At 43.4% G+C, this 17,254-nt stretch overlaps 1 protein-coding gene across 1 annotated transcript in view; it reads left to right on the plus strand.

Annotated features, from left to right (window-relative positions):
- The first annotated feature begins 715 nt into the window (after window positions 1–715).
- Window positions 716–17,254, plus strand: part of LOC137901307 (ephrin-A5b-like) — a 68,045-nt gene continuing 51,506 nt past the window's right edge. The window contains exon 1 of the mRNA XM_068745323.1: window positions 716–852. Within this exon, the coding sequence (XP_068601424.1) occupies window positions 716–852 (137 nt within the window). The remainder of the gene's footprint in view (window positions 853–17,254) is intronic.

Here is a 17,254-nt window from a genome sequence, read left to right on the forward strand (position 1 = left end):
TGCTGTCTTTGTTTCGACGCAGTCTGTAACGCAGAGCTGATTTATTATTTTGCGTAATGTGAGGAAAAACAAGCTCCAGCAGATCCACGACACAACCGCAGAGACACTTCTTGCAGTGTGCCCGGCTTCCACTGGGGGGGGGGGGGGGTCCGGAGAGCATGGCCACGGGGGTGCTGAGCGCTGCTGCTTTGGTTCGGTTCCTCCACTTCGCTAACACCGCGCACCAAGACACCGTGCGTTTACGCGCAGCGGAGAGATTTGATTTGCTGCGTGCGCTGTTGCTCGGAAGCGCAGCTGCTGCGTCACGGAAGCTGCCGGTTCGGAGATTCACGGCGAGGAGGGCAGACCCGACCCAGTACCGGCTCCGGGGCTGCGGGCTCGGTCTGTGCGTCGCGCGGACTGTTCGCGTCCCTGCGCGGAGTTCAGAGGATCGTTGCGTCTCAGGATTCTCGCAGACTATTAAACCGAAGAAAGACGGGACGTTTTGGTGCACAGTTATTGATCTGTTATTGATCGGAACACCGGAGGGAGCAGTTATTGATCTGTTATTGATCGGAACACCGGAGGGAGCAGTTATTGATCTGCTATTGATCGGAACACCGGAGGGAGCAGTTATTGATCTGTTATTGATCGGAACACCGGAGGGAGCAGCATCAGCACCACCAGTACCTTCAAGTCTGAACTGGTGAAAGTACATCTGACTTCCGCAGCAAATATGCCGCAGGTGGAAGTGATCCTCATCCTCATCTTCATCCTCATCCTCATCATTGAGATGTGCGTGTCCGGCCAGGACCCGGCTTCCAAGGCGGTGTCCGACCGCTACGCCGTGCACTGGAACCGGACGAACCCCAGGTAGGCAGCCCCCCCCCCCCCCCCCGGGGCGGACTTCACCTTTTGATGGTTGAAGCTGCAGCCTAATCGATTTACTGAACAGTTAAATTGTTGAGTGACTGATCGCTTCCGTGGCGTCTCCATGCAGAATAATAATAATAATATATAACCTCTCATTCAGATGAATTGAGTATTTGCCGTGTTCAGCCTTCACAGCAACCTTTATTGATCCCCTTCATTGATTGATTGTTGTGATGATAAATTACAGTTTAATAAGCCGCCATTGTGTGATCTATGTCATCAAGGTTCACGTCGAACAGCGTAAAACACGCAAACAGCAACAGGCTGTCTGCGTAATAACGCGTAATAACGCATAATAACGCGTAATAACGCATAATAACGCGTAATAACGCGTAATAACGCATAATAACGCACCATTCCGCGCTCCGCTGGGCCGACACGGCGCTGATCTTTTATGCTCCTGTCATTGGATTGGCAGAATTCTCTTTTTGCCAAATGGAGACTTATCTGTGGAACTCTGATCTACTTTTGATTGATTGATTGATTATCCATTTCACTGTCGCAGTGAAGCAACGGGATGATTAAGTTTGCTTTGTAAAACCTGCAGTGAAAAATGTCTGCTTGTTTTCTGTTTTCAATTATTTTCATGAGCCCAGGTTCTTCCAGTTTATTCCAACCCCCCTGACCCCCCTCCTGTGGGGGTCCCTCAGTGACTCTCGTTATAGGCACTTACAAATACTTTGTTTCAGACACGGATACGTTCACCTCTGTGATGTTCTGATGCTAACAAACATAGAATTTTCTCCAGGACAAAAATAACCTGTTTTTTGGGGGGAGGTTCTGAGAAGTGAACCAACAGCATGTTAATGATCTAAATGCAAATGTGGTGGTAGCGTCAAAGGTAGATGGAGTCCTGGCCCTCTAACAGACAGATTACTGAGTCTGATAAGCGCTTTCTGCCCCCCCCCCCCCCCCCCCCGCTTCAAATGGTTCCTAGTCTGGTTTCGTGGTTGCCATGATCCCCCGGCCAAGTTTTGTCCCCCTCTTCTACTCCGACTTCCCTCCCGGCCCACGCTGGGACAGACAATGAGGGGGTACGCAGCCTGGTGCTCAGTCTTGTGAGAGATCCACACATGCTGAGGTCACACACTCGCAAGTAACCAGGCGAGTTGCAGGTTAAGCAGCGCAGAGGAGACCGTTGTCAGGGTCAGAACCGGGGAAGCACCGCCAGCCATGCGGCCCGTTGACGGCCCTGGCACAGCACCCTGCCTGGGCTTTGTTTCTGCAGAATGGAGGCTCAATAAATGAGTAACTCCAAATGACTGTCTCCTTTTCTCATTAATGACTCTAATCTAAACCTGACCTGGGCTGTAGAATAAGAGAGAGACATGCTCAAACCCAGGGGCTCCCCTGACCCCCAGCAGAACAGAGCCTGCTGGGGGTCAGTTCCAGCTTCCAGATGAGCCTTCACAGCCATCTCTGGTGCATTTTTTACCAAAGTGGGGAAAATGGCATCTGGAGCAGCAGTCCATACTCAGCCATTCATGAAATTCCCTACAGGAGTACTGGAATTGAAATCGGAAGCCCGTCATGAAAAAAGGGGAAATGCGAAATTTTGCATTTCATCTTGCCCCGATGCGTGTTGATGATTAAAGTCATAGGAGCAGGGCTCTGAGGTGCCGAGGAGGGTTTCACAGCCCCCAGGAGGTTTCAGCTCTGCCTGGAGTCAGAAAGTCTCCCGAGGTGACAGCAAGTAGCTCAGTGAGGACATTAAATAGAAAAGCGGTACCAGGGAGTCTTCTCAGACTGAAACCTTTCATTTAGAACGGAGTTCTCTCAGAACGCTTCAGCTATTTATCAGTCAAGTAGAACTCAGGGCAGCAAAATCAGTCTCAGTTTTCCTACTAGTCAGAATCAGGCAATTATTTAGGGATGTTTGGTGTGTTTGCTCCACACGGAGAAGAAATTGAACAAATATGCATGAAGATTTCCCCCTATATTTCATGAGCAATATAATAAGGAGTACTGCACATTGGCAGGGCTGCATTTGTCGTTTTATGCTGACCATAATGAGTGATCAAAACTCGGATGTGGAAAGTTGAAGTTAAATTCTAAAGACAATGAAGACTTGTGTAACGGAGTCGTCCTTGTTATAGCGGTAAGGACAGAACAAACACGTTCCACAGATATGTGATAAACAATGAGAATGTTCTTTGTTCCTGAGGCTCTTCTGGCAGTTAGCTGGAGGATAATATCACATGTAGCGTAGCTTTATTCATATTGCTCAGCTTATACCTGCCTTATGACGAGCATAAGAAGTCTTTTTAGTATGTGGACTTTCTTTGTCACTGTGGTGGCATCAATGGCCTCATTTACGTGTTGGGGGGGGGGGGGGGGGGGTGGCTTCTGAATGGAGCAAAAACAAGCTCAACAGATTGCTTTAATGAGCCGTCTCACTCTGAGGACTCCATCGAGTTGGTGCAGAACCTTCCACCCTCTGCCTCACGCTGTGGGGGTCTTAAATAGCTCCCTCAGACACCCGAGGTTGAAGGAGTGCTTCAGTCGTCTTCTGGTTCCGTCTGCAGTTAGACGGTATAAAGCTGCGCTGCAACCTGCTGGTCCCTGAAACCACGATATGACCTAAAACCAATATTGAGATTCCCGATATATATCTCGATATTCTGATTTCTCCTCTAAATCACTGTATAAATGTTAAATTAAACCCTTTGATGCATAAAATGACATGAGTATAAAGATTGAAGCAGACCAATTGTTGGATTGGAGATTTGAATGCAAAATACGTTTAGTGAAACTTTTACTTCAAGCCGGGCTGCTGCACTCACCAGCTTTTAAACACTAAACATAAATAATGACACAGTAGTCGTTTGCTTCGGTGCATTTCCTGGTCTCTGTGAGGCTTCATGTGTGCAGGAGGAGATGTGGACGTGCGGGGTTGCAGGCATTCTTTGTTTTGAAGTGGATGGCATTTCAGGTGGTGAAACAAATGTTCTACCTTTGGTGCTACGGATTTAGTGCCGTATTTTGCAGGTAACCGTACTTTGTTCCACGTCTTTCTGGTGGAACTTGAACCTCTGCCAGATGATGGAGCCAGTCCTGTGTTTTTTTTGGAACCAAGTTCTCCGTTTCCATCTTCAATTAACGCATTAGTAAGTCGTAAACTCGCCTGGCATCGTAACTTTCTTTAGCTCTCTCTAACAGAAAAACACGCATGCGCAGGAAAGATTTCCGGATGGGTGGGGCGGTGTGCTAATTGGTTGCAGGAGGAGGGAGTGATGGAGCGACACTCCAAAGACAATTACGTACCGATGTGTTCAAACAATCACCTTAAACATTTGTGCTCGATACTCGCAATATGATCATTTCATACGTCTCACGTCGAACAACGTCGAGTATATTCGATACATCGCCCAGCTCTACTTTTGGATGGTTACACTATCGTACAGTTTATATCGTTCCAGCATTTTAATATACAGATATATAATATAATATAATGGACAATATAACTACAGTAATGCCTTGATATATACATTCGTTCCTGGACTGAGCTCGACATTACTCGTATGGCAAATCAATTTTTTCCCATATAAAATAACTCAAAACCATTTAGTCCATTCCGGCATCTAAAAACAATCAAAGCAGCATTTTAAAAAACATTTTTAATTGCTATACAGACACACACACACACACAATGAATTAAAGGATATACAGTCTTACTGTAATATAAAATGTGTTTTTATTATGAGTTTTACCTTCAAAACAGACGACAGCGCTAACAGCGGTGTGCAGGAGGAGGGTGCGGGGGTCCGTAGACACTCTATGCAGTAATTGAACCTTACAGGCACTCTTACAGGAACATAATAGTTCTGCCTCTGGATGGTTCTGTGATCTTGACAGCATCCTTATAGTTGAGGATTGTACGTATCGTCGATGGACTCCGCTCGTACTGGCTTGTCCAATCACTTTCGGGCACCACGGTCATGTTGATCGATAATTTCATGCTTCATCTCCATAGTCATCATCATCTTTTCTCCTCACTGCCATCCGTACTACTCGCTTTCTTTGGACCCATCACTTTTGGGGTACTCAAGGAATACTCACAGGTACAGCCAGAATCACGTTAATAATGGAAACAACTCGGGAGACGAGGACGGAAGGTGGAGAACACCTGAACAGAACCAGTTTGTTTTCCATTTCTCCGGCATGCATCTTTCTGTTTTGGTCATAATTGGCTTGTATGATGCGTCACTGGACGCAGTTTGCAGCATCTCTGTTAGCCCCTCGTCTTCCACCATGCTTACCGGCCTGCAGGTCATCGCTAGCCACCTGGCGAGTACATTTGTCAGCGTGTCGGTCGCAGACTTCCTCCAGTTTAGTTTGGTGAAGAGCTAAGCTGCTAAGGTCTTCGCTGCTAATGTTAGCTGTAGCTGCACTCGCGACTGGGTGCTTAGCGCTCCAAAGCTTGCCCCTCCCACCTACAATGGGAGCCTATCAGCTTGTGCTAAACAAGCCCAAATGCGATCAATGTCCCAGGGTGTAACTGACTATTCCATCCACGACCACTCATTCACAAAAAGCCCAGAGCATTAAAGGATTTTATAAAAAGGAAATACAGTAGTCCCTCGAAATAATGCGGTTCATCTTTCGCTGCTTCGCAGAGTTTTAATGCAATTTTTCAGATATTTTTTTGCACTTGAACGCGCCTTGAACCTTTGAAGGGGCGTGGCCGGAGGAACTGTGAAATACAGTTGCTATTAATCATTTCTCATGTGTTCAACCTCGTAGGTTGATCATTAAAATTATAAATTCGTTATTTCTAAAAGCTATCATGTTTATTTGTTAAGCGTTTGTTTTATAGCGCTCTTATTCTCTGTGTAAAAAGAGGCTTTTATTTTGTAGGACCATAAACGTCACGTCCCTTTTGGGTTTTGTTTCTTCCTGTTGATACATGTAGCCCAGACATGGGCAAACCCAGGCCCGGGGGCCATATGCGGCCCGTTGGTCTCTTTAATCCGGCCCGCCAAACTTGTCCAAATTATATTATTAAATAAAATTGTATAATAATTAAACCTCAGTCATTTGACCTTTTTCCTGTAATGCTACCTGTAAAAGGCCAAATCCTTTAATGCAATAGCTTTCATGTGTCATTTATATTAGCTCACACAAATACTCCATCCATCTGTTCTTGGTCCGGCCCCTCTGCCAAATTTTAGAACCTATTGTGGCCCGCGAGTCAAAAAGTTTGCCCACCCCTGATGTAGCCGCTGCCGTTCCGCTGTGCTAAGCTATCCAATAAAGCAGCATGAGAGGCTAAAGACAGCACGAGTAGAATATTTGTTCTTCTGCACTCCAAGCGGCTCTTTCCTCGACCTGCACGCCTTAACATTATTAACAGGAAAACGTTTACTGTACGTACTATATATTTATATTTCTCAAACAAATGTTTAGTTCTGAAAAGGTTTTGATCTTTGTTTTCATTCTATAATACTGAAACAATCTATTTAGATTAATGCCTGCCTGTTAAACGTGTATAAAGTGTGTGGTGAGGGGTTTTACAGCCTTAAAACATTTATGTACATGTATAATAATTGCAAAAAAATAAAGATTACTACATTGTGGATTTCACTTATTGTGGGTTGTTTTTGGAACGTAACCCCCGCGGAAAATGAGGGACTACTGTACTGAAATTTGAAAACAGTGACATGATTATGTTATCTCTCGTGCTCCAAAGTTTTAACACATCTGGCACATTCTGAACTCTAAATTAAACTAGAAAGACAATCAGAGACTGCAGACCCCGCCTCCAATAGACTATTGGATCTTGTGAGACAGTAAACAGGGCTTCCGGATCAGAGGGGCCAAACCTGCTCTAGCTTGCTGCTCCAGAACGGGGAAAGATACAACTTTTATGTTTCACCCCTGAAATGAAATGAACGACTGGACTCACGTTCATCTTTGCTTGGCAACTTTTAATTACAGTCCTCAGTTCAGTAACGTCAAATAATATTTTTGTCTCCTGCGTACTACAAGACTCCTTCTGGACTCTTTTTTCCCCCATCATGCCATTCGTGTCCCTCCCTCTTAAAGTGACACTCCCATGTTACAGCACAGGCACAATTCCAGATGTAAAAATAATTCTAGAATCTGGATCCAGATCCGGATCAACGCCATTCTCGGGGAGGACCGAGCCACGGACAGAACCTTGCTTGTGTAAAAATTTCAAGTCGATTGGGTTACTAGTTTGCTTGTTTGTCTGTCCGCGCGCATAACTCAAACAAACAGACCCAATTGCAATACTTTCGCCTCCCCTTTGGCGAGGGTAATTATACAATGTCTATCTATATTATGGATGGATAACATAATTTTTACTGTATTATTACCTCAGCTTGTCACTATAATTTTGCTATCTTTACTTATTCTAATGTTGTTAACAATATCAAAAGTCTTATGCATGTAAATGCTTACATTGTTGTAGACTTATTACCTCTATTTTAGCACAATTGTTAACCTATCGTTCTGTTAATGTCATGCATTTTTGAATAACATAAATAGCAATGGGTTTAGTAAAATTTAGTTTTATGAATTTAAATCTACATCCTGCTCATTGGTGTCATTAGATCTATTTTAGGATTCTAATTGCATCGTACGCTTCTCCACTTAATCACAAATTACTGACAGTTGCAATTAATACAGTATAACGATACCAGGTGTTGGTCAACTACTCATATGTCACATTCCTAATCTGCATAGATTACTTTATGACGTTCTTCTGTCACACATCTCGAGACAAACATTCAAACAGATTACACTTTGGAAAATGCAAACTGTTCTCGGTGTGAGATCAGTCTGGTTGTCGTCGTTCCTTGTCCATCAGCGATATCTTCTTAGAGAGTAATTCAGCTTCACCTCCAGGTGTTACCGGACAATGTTCCTGTCCTGTGTGCCGGCTCCATACGAGAGTGTCTCTCTTCTCCACTGATCTTAAAATGAATGAGATTCAACCTCACCCACTCTCTGCTGCTCAAACTTCCTCTACATCTCTGGATCAGTCTGGCATGAGCCGTTGCCTCATGCAGTGCGACAGATGGATCCAGGAGGAACATTCCTGGATATTCACATCTTGCTCCCTGATGATTCCCATGAAGACGCGAACTCCAACACGTGCTGTAGATTCGCCCTCCCGTCGGACAAAGGAAAATCCCAGCAGATCATCTGCTCTCTGGATATCGAAAGAATTTACTTTAACCTTCTCTCCATTAGCCTCGCACTCTGATATACAGTGACATCTGATCTGCAGGTGTTGTTTCATATCTTGTTATTACCTGATTCACGAAATTGTTAACGTTATTACTACAATTACTATGGCTACCGTAACAGCATCTAGTGATTCTACACGATGTAGGGTTTTACCAAACCCTCTTCCGGTTCTTTGTTCTCCTTCGTGGGCGCGTAGTAAATGAGGAGGACGTAGGTAAAGATTAAAATATTTATATAACAACAACAGCTGTTTAGTGTCGGGTTGTGTGTGTGTGTGCTGTTGAGTGTCGTGTGTGTGTGTGCGTGAGTGTGTTGGTCGTCCTCATGGCAACGTTGGATGCCGAGGGTTGACGAGTTGCAAAAGCAATAGCCCCTTACGCCTAGGATAGGCGCTCGGGCCTAATAAAGAATTTACTCAAAAACAATATAGCTTTTTTTCTGAGTATGCAATTAGAACACAAAATACATTTTCGGAATGGTCTCGACGAGGGCTCTGCGTCTGTGGACACACAGAGACACACTGCTCGTCAACTCGTCGTCTTCTGCGTTGCAAAAGCAATAGCTTACGCCTAGGATAGGCGCTCGGGCCTAACAAAACAGTGAGGTGAAAACATTTTCCTTGATTCCTGCGTGAATTTGGGGTCTTGTGTGTGATGTGCGTGACATTCAGTGGATGAGGGCGGGGGGGGGGCTCCTCAGGCTTGATCTCAGTCTCAGTCCGCTGCACAGAGGTTCACTTTTCTGCCCTTTCAGTCTCGGCAAGGCTTTTTTGTGTGCTGCTTAAATGCGAGTGTTGAAGTGGCATGCCCTGCGTCTTTGTAGGCGCTGGTGATGGTATTAGCAAAGAGGCTCGAAGGGGCTTAACAGGTCATCCCTCCCTTTGTGTGGAGACACAAAACACTTCCTGTTGGACCCTTCACCCTCTGTGCCCCCCCTTGGAAAGCCAGGCCCTGTCTGACCATTCACATTAATCAGCCTTAGCTCCTAATGACTGCAGTAAAGCTTCTAGAAACTCCTTCCCAAAAGGTCCTAAGCTGCTAACAGACTGGGCCCTGCTGTGCAGTTTCAGCAACACGGCAAATGGCGGGAGGAGCCTCTGGTCCTTTCAGGGTCCCCTCAACATTGATGAATAATGAAACATGAGTTTTTACAGTTTGTCAAGCCTTGCAGGGTGCAGGAAGATCAGCAAGATCACTAAATGTTCAAATACTGGCACTGCAAAAAAAAAATATTTACAACATTTGACCCTGAGCTGTAAATCCTTAAAATACAATTTGGTCTCTCTTTATTTTTTGATTATTTCACAAATCAGCTTGTTTCAAGCGAGAAATCTTTCTGTTGGCGTGCAGAACATTTGATTTTATTATAGAAATATAATTTTTTGAAATAAGTTGATTTGTATTGGAAGCACAGTGTTGCTGTGTTTTTCTTATTGCACACTTTTAGCATCGTCGCTTTATATTTAAAGTGTGTGAAGACAGAGGACGAGGCTTCTGGAGAACACCAATAGTCTTATCAACACTGTTTCCATTTATCCTGATTTTCAGCCTGATTTTGGAGTAAAAACAGTCGGTGTTTGATTTAGATTCATTTTCGCTGATGTCAATGGCTTGATAACAGACGCTGTTATCCGGATGGAGACGTTGCTTTCTCTTCTGCTTTAAGACAAATGGAAGGAATGATGAAAATGGCACGCCAGTAGTTTGAAATCTTATCCGATCACAGCTGAACTGTAAACTGGCTTAGAGTACAGACTTGATGAAAAGCAAAGTGATAATTTTAATGTTTCTGGATCAGTGTGTGGGTCAGTGCAGCTTTGGAGGGCGGTCCAAAACAAAAGCCTCCCTGATGGGGGCTCGACTATATGTGTGCCCCCATCGGGATCTTTCCTGATTTCAAATGGCTGCTGATTTTTTGCTTTTTGTGCTTCTTGGAATGAGTTGGCCGTAGCCGGTGTGAGACAGCGTTATTTCTCCAGGGTTTGTGAATCGTGTGGATGATGGAGTGATGAAGCCAGTTCTTCTTTCAGCTGCAAGAACAGACAGAACATGTCTGGTTTTAACTGGTGCTCCTTTGTAATAACGTTTGCGTCCGGTGTAGTGTGTACGCTATTACACAGGATACAAATGTTGTGTCTTGTGCAATAACGTTTTGTGTAATGATGGATGCTCCTGTGTATTAATATTCGTGTCCCGTGTAATAACGTTTGTTTCTCTAACTGTGTTTGTTTTGTTTGCGTAATGGGCTTATGCTCATGTGGTTTTTAACTCGAAGAAGATGTTTCTACTTTTTGCCATTTCCAAGCTTCTGCGGTGAGAATTACAAAAAGCACTTCTGTTATTTATTTGTGTTGTTGTTGTTTTGTTTACTTGTTGTGACTTTGCGGGACCTTTCGTGTGGTTCTCTGATCCTCTGAGACACAAAGTGTTTCCTCCTGGTGGATTTAAATGTTCTTGGTGCTTTGGGTTTATGCAATATTTAAAAAGCTATTTGTGATCTCACGATAGAGTCTGGACAAACGTTCACACGCCATCAGGAGAAATCCAGGTCAAGCTCGGCGTGACTTCGGTGGAGCGGTCGGTTGGCTTTATGTCGGCGGCTCTTTTTCTCCCTTTGCCGGCCTGTTTCTTCGCTGATCAGCGTGATTAAGCTGTTTTTGTTATTTTTTCTGGGCCATTCATTGAAATCTCAGACGGGCAAGATCGCTTCACTTTCCACAGATGGGACTGACTTCTCTTTCTCTTCGCCTTTTCTGTACAGTGCGTGGCAGAGCGAGCAGAACAGGCAGCCATTTTACAAATTTGCCTCCATTTTAAGTCGATGAACAAAAGTCAGTGACGAATCACGGGATGTCTCTCGAGCATTTTTTATTAACTGTTCTGATCTGGAACTTGGATTGAAAATAAATAAATAAATCTCTTTCCTATTATGCCATTATAACTACAAAAAAATCAATCTCGTTTTTCAGAAAATAATAATCAAAATTTAAATTAAGAATGGATTTTATGTAATATTTTAAAACTTAATGACAGATGAGTTTATCTGAATGATTAAAAAAAATATTTTTCTTAATTTGCATTCAGTAAGTTTTCATGCTTTCATAATTCAAGCAACATGGATGTAAAAGAGCCAAGAAAAATATGATTTTGATTAAATCCATCTAATTGTCCCAAATTTGTAGCCAAATAACTTATTTTTGCCACTTATATTAGTGGATTCATCCGTATTGAACACAAAAATCTCATTTTAGCAAGAGTCAAATAGACTGGGAGCAATCATAACTTCAAGATGGCGGTTCTTGAAGGTGTGTTTTTATGCGATGGTCTTACTGCTGTGTTGTTGAGGTCGGTCTGATTTTTGGAATAAGTAAAGCTGTCTCCTTAGCTCTTGAACCTATGTTTGATGTGTGACAACAAGTTGCATTGTGGCAAGAAGCGATGCAGATGCTCCGCGGCTGGCGTGGCTGAGATCTGTCTCCACCCTGACTGACCTACTGACACAATGATGACAATATGACCTGGGGTTGGTCGTGTGCCCTCACTGCCATGCTATGTGAACTGACACCTTGGCGCTGATATCGCTGGCCTCAGCAGCAGCATGGTGGGAATGCAGGGGCAGAGGCCCCGAGCGCTCGCGCTGATGATCCCCTTTTATGTCTTGGCTCCATCAGGGCCCTGAGTTATTCTAGTGCATAATTGATGAAGGAGTTAGAATAGCGGAAGTAATGCGATGAGAGGGTGCAGCCAAGCAGAGCGAGGGATCGCGTGTGTGGGGCTGCAAACATTGCAGGGGACGAGAGGAGGGCAGCTGACGTAACAGGTCCCAGCACGGAGTCCATACAGAATATGTTGCTGCTGCAGCCAATCACAGCCCTCCTCTTCTGAGCCAATCAGATGTCTCCACTTGAGTGGAGTACTACGCTCTCGTGAATCGGGAGGAAGGCGTTTCATTTATTAGCACTTCTGAGAGCTTGCATGCTTTCTCATTGGCTCAAAGTGTCCTTGGGCAAGACAAACCCCAAATTGCTCCCAGTGGGTCTGGCAGCACCCTGCATGGCAGCAGTCGCCCACTGGAGTGTGAATGTGTGTGTGTGAATGGGTGAATGTGAGGCCACATGTAAAGCGCTTTATAAGTGCAGCTTATTCTGAGAGTATTTCATTTTACAGAGATTTGGCTGGAAAGGAATAATGTAAATGACCTCAGGGTGTTTCTGTCCTCAGAAGTCAGCCTCTGTTTCTGAGGTCGTCTGCATTATCTGCAGAGAGGGTGGATATCTTACTTACAAGCAGCTACAAAGACAAGCTAATGGCCAACGTGCCTTTATTGTGTGTTTAACTAAAGGGAGGTGAGAGATGAGCTGCTTAAAGTAACAAATAAAACCATCAGAAGAGACGGTTTTCACCGCCTGACCTCGGCCAAAGTTTCCTCTGATTTAATGTCAAATTCATATTAATATTAACGAACAGCTCCGTAAAAAGACATGCAAAGGGTGTGGCCTGAGAGAGAAGAGATAAGAGTTCAAAGAAGAAAAACTGACAAAGAAAAAAATGTTGACTTGGTAACAAAGGCATGTGTGAATCTCATTCTGACCCTTTAGAATCCTGAAAACCAGAAGAAATTAGATAATAGAGTTGATTACCAACCGAAGCTGCGTCACACTCGGCTCGGAATAAAAAGTTCTGAAAAAATGAAAAGGGCTAAATTATTTTCATTTCTGATGGAATGTAAAACCACATTATGTAATTATTTTAATGTAATATAATATTGCAACGTTGGTTTTTAACTGGAGTCGCCGCACATTCAAACAAGAGCTGAAAAATCAGCTGAACGACTCCCACAGAAAGTGTTTTGTGCCAGGCCGGTTCATATGATCTGCTTTAATATCCAAAATGGGAATATAATGTAATTATCCACCAGCCAGCCTAATGAAGATGGTGAGTTGTGCAGTGTTTTGTGTGGAGGTGCAGACAGTAGCGGTTCTCAAGCAGAGCACTTAGAGGCCACTGGACCGGGTGTGTGCCTCTAAAGATCATAAAATCATGCTCATAAAGATGTTTTATTTGTTTCCTGAGTGTGCCGGCTGCTTAGGTTTCTATCACAAGTCTTTATTTGGCTGGAGGGATGGAGGACTTTAGCGGACTTTTGTAAGACGCCAAAATCTGGTCACCAAAAGTTCAACAATAATTTTTTTCCTCCTCACTTTTATTTATATATGTATTTTTGGTATAAACAGGAGTGTTATTTAATTTATGGTGTTATAATATCAGAGGGCATGAAATACAGGATTTTTTTTACAATTTAATTTCCAAAAAGGAAATCTCAGTGTAGACATTTTATTATTATTGTCTTTGTCTTCATCTCCCCATTGCAGCAGTACAGTGTTATTTTATTCATAGAAAAAAAGAAGAACATACCATTCATTCATTTTCCAACCGCTTATTCCGTCATCGGGTCGCGGGCCAAGCTGGAGCCAATCCCAGCAGTCAATGGGCGAGAGGCGGGGCTACACCCTGGACAAGCCGCCAGTTCATTGCAGGGCAACACAGAGACAGACAATACTATTTTACTAAAATTATACAGAACAATAAAAAACATTCACCTAACAATTTCTTTAAAATGAATTCGATATTATTTATTTATGTATTTTTATTTCATTACTTAATTTTTCTACATTATAATTTCAGAGTTTTTAATTTAATTTAATTGATTTACTCCACATTACTACGCATATATGGATCTGCAAGAACGTATATATTTCCCATGAGTACAATGATGATATAGTTTGCCTAAAATTAAATTTAAATACTGTGTGTCATTACATTAAGCAACATTTTCACCCTTAATTAAGGAAAAAATATTCTAAACAAATTGTATTACTATATTATATTATTAATTGTGAATATTACATTTAAAATGCTAAAGAAAACTATACATGTAAAATACGGCCTGTTTGCAGGGTTGAACCTTGCTTTCGTGCAGCCGTGTGTCGTTCTGTCACTATTCCTCACTTCCACTTCCGAGAACTCCTCTGATTATAGGCTGGAATTAAAGGGAAGAATTGATTGTAAAAGACAGCAAAAGAAGGTCTGTGACTATTCCGCTCGGTCACATGGCCCATCCAGAAGTAATGTTGGCGAGGTCCAGTCACGCCGGGGAGGGGGGTGCTGCTAACACGTCACACACGCTCAGCATCCACCAACCCACTCCAGTATGGAGGCTGGCCCATTTCAGATTTTGCCCAGCAACCCGATAGCGTAGTGAGCGATTGCGCGTTATGGTGTGGCGCCATCGTGCGATGCCCTTTTCGATGTTTCTGAGTGAAAAATCAAATTTCTTCTGATGAATTAAATGTTAAATAGTTATTCATGTGTTGAATTAAATGTTTGAGGAGCGACACTGGAAGCTGAAGGAGCAGCTGGGATGCCTTAATTCACATTTGGTGATATCACCAGATATTTGTTAAACCATTTTCAAAAAAATTAGGTCACAGTGCAGTAAAAATGGATAAATATGCAAATGTGTATGGGCGAGGTCTCTCAGTTTGTCACCAATCAGAATTAACTCTGCGCAGCAGCAACCAATGAGCCGTGGAGCTGCTGTACGTTCACTGCCCCGTGAAGAAGCGGTTACCAAAACTGTGGCAGAACTCCTTTTGCCAGAAGTGAGAAACGCTCTTAATGCAGCATCAAGCTGCTTTCTCGGGGATGTAAAGTAAAATGCCAACAACACTCTGAATAAATCACTATCAGTATGGTCTCCATTTATCGTGGTGAGGATGCACACGCACACACCCACGCTGATGTGAAGTCTGGCACAGTATAAATGCTAGAAGGTTACGAGGAGCTGAGTCTGCTTTCTGTCCCCGTGCTTCTTGCTTGTTCATTATCTCGTCCAGTGCATCTCATTTGGTTCTTTCCTTTCAAGACACGTTTCTGACATTTAAAAATCACTCGTAGTAAAATACAAAAAAGAAATCCGCTGCTTTATAAACCTGAGCTACTCCTGATGCCGACAGTTTCTTTATCACAGATACTAACATAACATTTGTTATTAACACAAGCATAACATCTTGATGGGTCAAAAATAGGCAATTCTGATCATGCTTGAATTTGTTGTAGCACCGTTCAATCCCACATTAATGTACTTGAACAGAACCTTTGAATGCTTAATTTCATTAGCCTCATAGCACAATTGCCTAAAACGTAGTCTGAGACTAACGATTTGCTTGTGATGGGGTCATTTTCATATTTTCAATTGTTTAATGTAACTGTTAGGTGAAGAACAGCCCCATCTGGCGAGCAGCGATGTTGTGCACCCTGAAGATATTGTGATGTCACTGGGTCAAGAGGTGGAGCTATGAAGGTGATAAATAAACGAGTTCCGGAAAGCGGAACGGGAGTTGGTTTTGAGGAGCGCGCCAGACCAGTCGGTCTTGGCTGCGTGAGAGAAAAAGAATCCTTGACTCTGCCTGTTTCATTTCGGTGCGTTTGTAAATTAATATCACAATGTTAGAGACTTTATCCCTAACAGCTTGTCAAAGTTCTGACCATTCACATATTCATATTTGGTATAATGCCACCAAAATGATTATTATTTATTTTATTTTATTTTTTATTTTGAGTACTTTCCAAACATGTTAAACGTGCCCACTTTCCCAAAGTTATGTCCGAAATCCTGAAAAGGTAATAAAATTAGACCACGCCTCCAACACTGTTGTCATAATCCCAAAGTGTAGGAATCACGCACGTATGCTGTAGTCACAGAAATATGCAATGTCAGAATTCAACCTGGCATTTTGGGTAATTTCCAATTTTTCCTTTCGTAATTGCAAAATGTGCAATATGACCCATGCAAACATCTGATTTCATAGGAAATAAAAATATTTTATACAAATGCAAAAAGTCTATTCTACTTAATTAATTACATGCATTGCAATAACTCAAATCAAATTCGTGATACTCGAATAATTGTCATAGCAAGCATTGCATCCCGAATTAGAAAAAGGTCTTCCAGGTCCGACTTTGGCCGCCAGGAGCTCAGAATCGGCTTCCTGGCGGCCGTGGCACCCCGAGATGCTTTTCATCCAGCTGCAGTCTCCTGTCGCCATGGCCACAAGCTCCACCCGTGACCACTGCGGTGACGCCTTCACTCTTTCTCCATGTTAAACGCTGAGCATGAAACATCGGCGTTGGGAGTTGGGCTGTTTGGTCAGCCTCTAGACCAGGGGTGGGCAAACATTTTGACTCGCGGGCCACAATAGGTTCTAAAATTTGACAGAGGGGCCGGACCGAGAACAGATGGATGAAGTATTTGTGTGAGCTAATATAAATGACACATGAAAGCTATTGCATTAAAGGATTTGGCCTTTTACAGGTAGCATTACAGGGATTAGGTCAAATGAATGAGGTTTAATTATAATACAATTTTATTTAATGATATAATTTGGACAAATTTGGCGGGCCGGATTAAAAAGACCAACGGGCCGCATATGGCCCTCGGGCCTGGGTTTGCCCATGCCTGCTCTAGACCATGCGGCTGTTTCTAGTACAACCGTGTTTTGTGATTGCAGGCTATCCTGTAAATCATCATCCTGTCCGTAAAGAGGCTGCGCAGTTGACTGTCCGCGCTTTGGCAGCTTTGATTTGGCGGCCTGCTGTCTGTGTGTGCAGATACACATCTTGGGAGGCAGTGCGGCGAAGGCAGCAAACGCTCAGTCGCATCAGGCCACGCATGGCTGCACACAGAGGCAGATAGTCGAGGGCCTGTCATGCGTTTATCCTGTCAGCCAGCTGTTTGATCATCATTTGTGATCAATCGACCATGTGAGCTTCTGAATTAAGTGCAGCTTTTCATGTAACTGCGCACTCATCCATCTGGCCTTTCATACTAGTTTGGCAGAGCCGATGACACAGAGTGGGGGTGCTGGAAAGTCCCAGGTTCACATATCAGTCCTCTCTGGAGGGCAGCAAGATCCTCACCCACTGATTAAATGTACAGTAGTCCCTCCTTTTCCGCGGGGGTTACGTTCCAAAAACAACCCGCAATAAGTGAAATCCACAATGTAGTAATCTTTTTTATTTTAATTATTGTACATGTACATAAATGTTTTAAGGCTGTAAAACCCCTC

This window comes from Brachionichthys hirsutus, chromosome 11 (assembly GCF_040956055.1).
Source record: "Brachionichthys hirsutus isolate HB-005 chromosome 11, CSIRO-AGI_Bhir_v1, whole genome shotgun sequence".
Taxonomy (NCBI): Eukaryota; Metazoa; Chordata; class Actinopteri; order Lophiiformes; family Brachionichthyidae; genus Brachionichthys; species Brachionichthys hirsutus.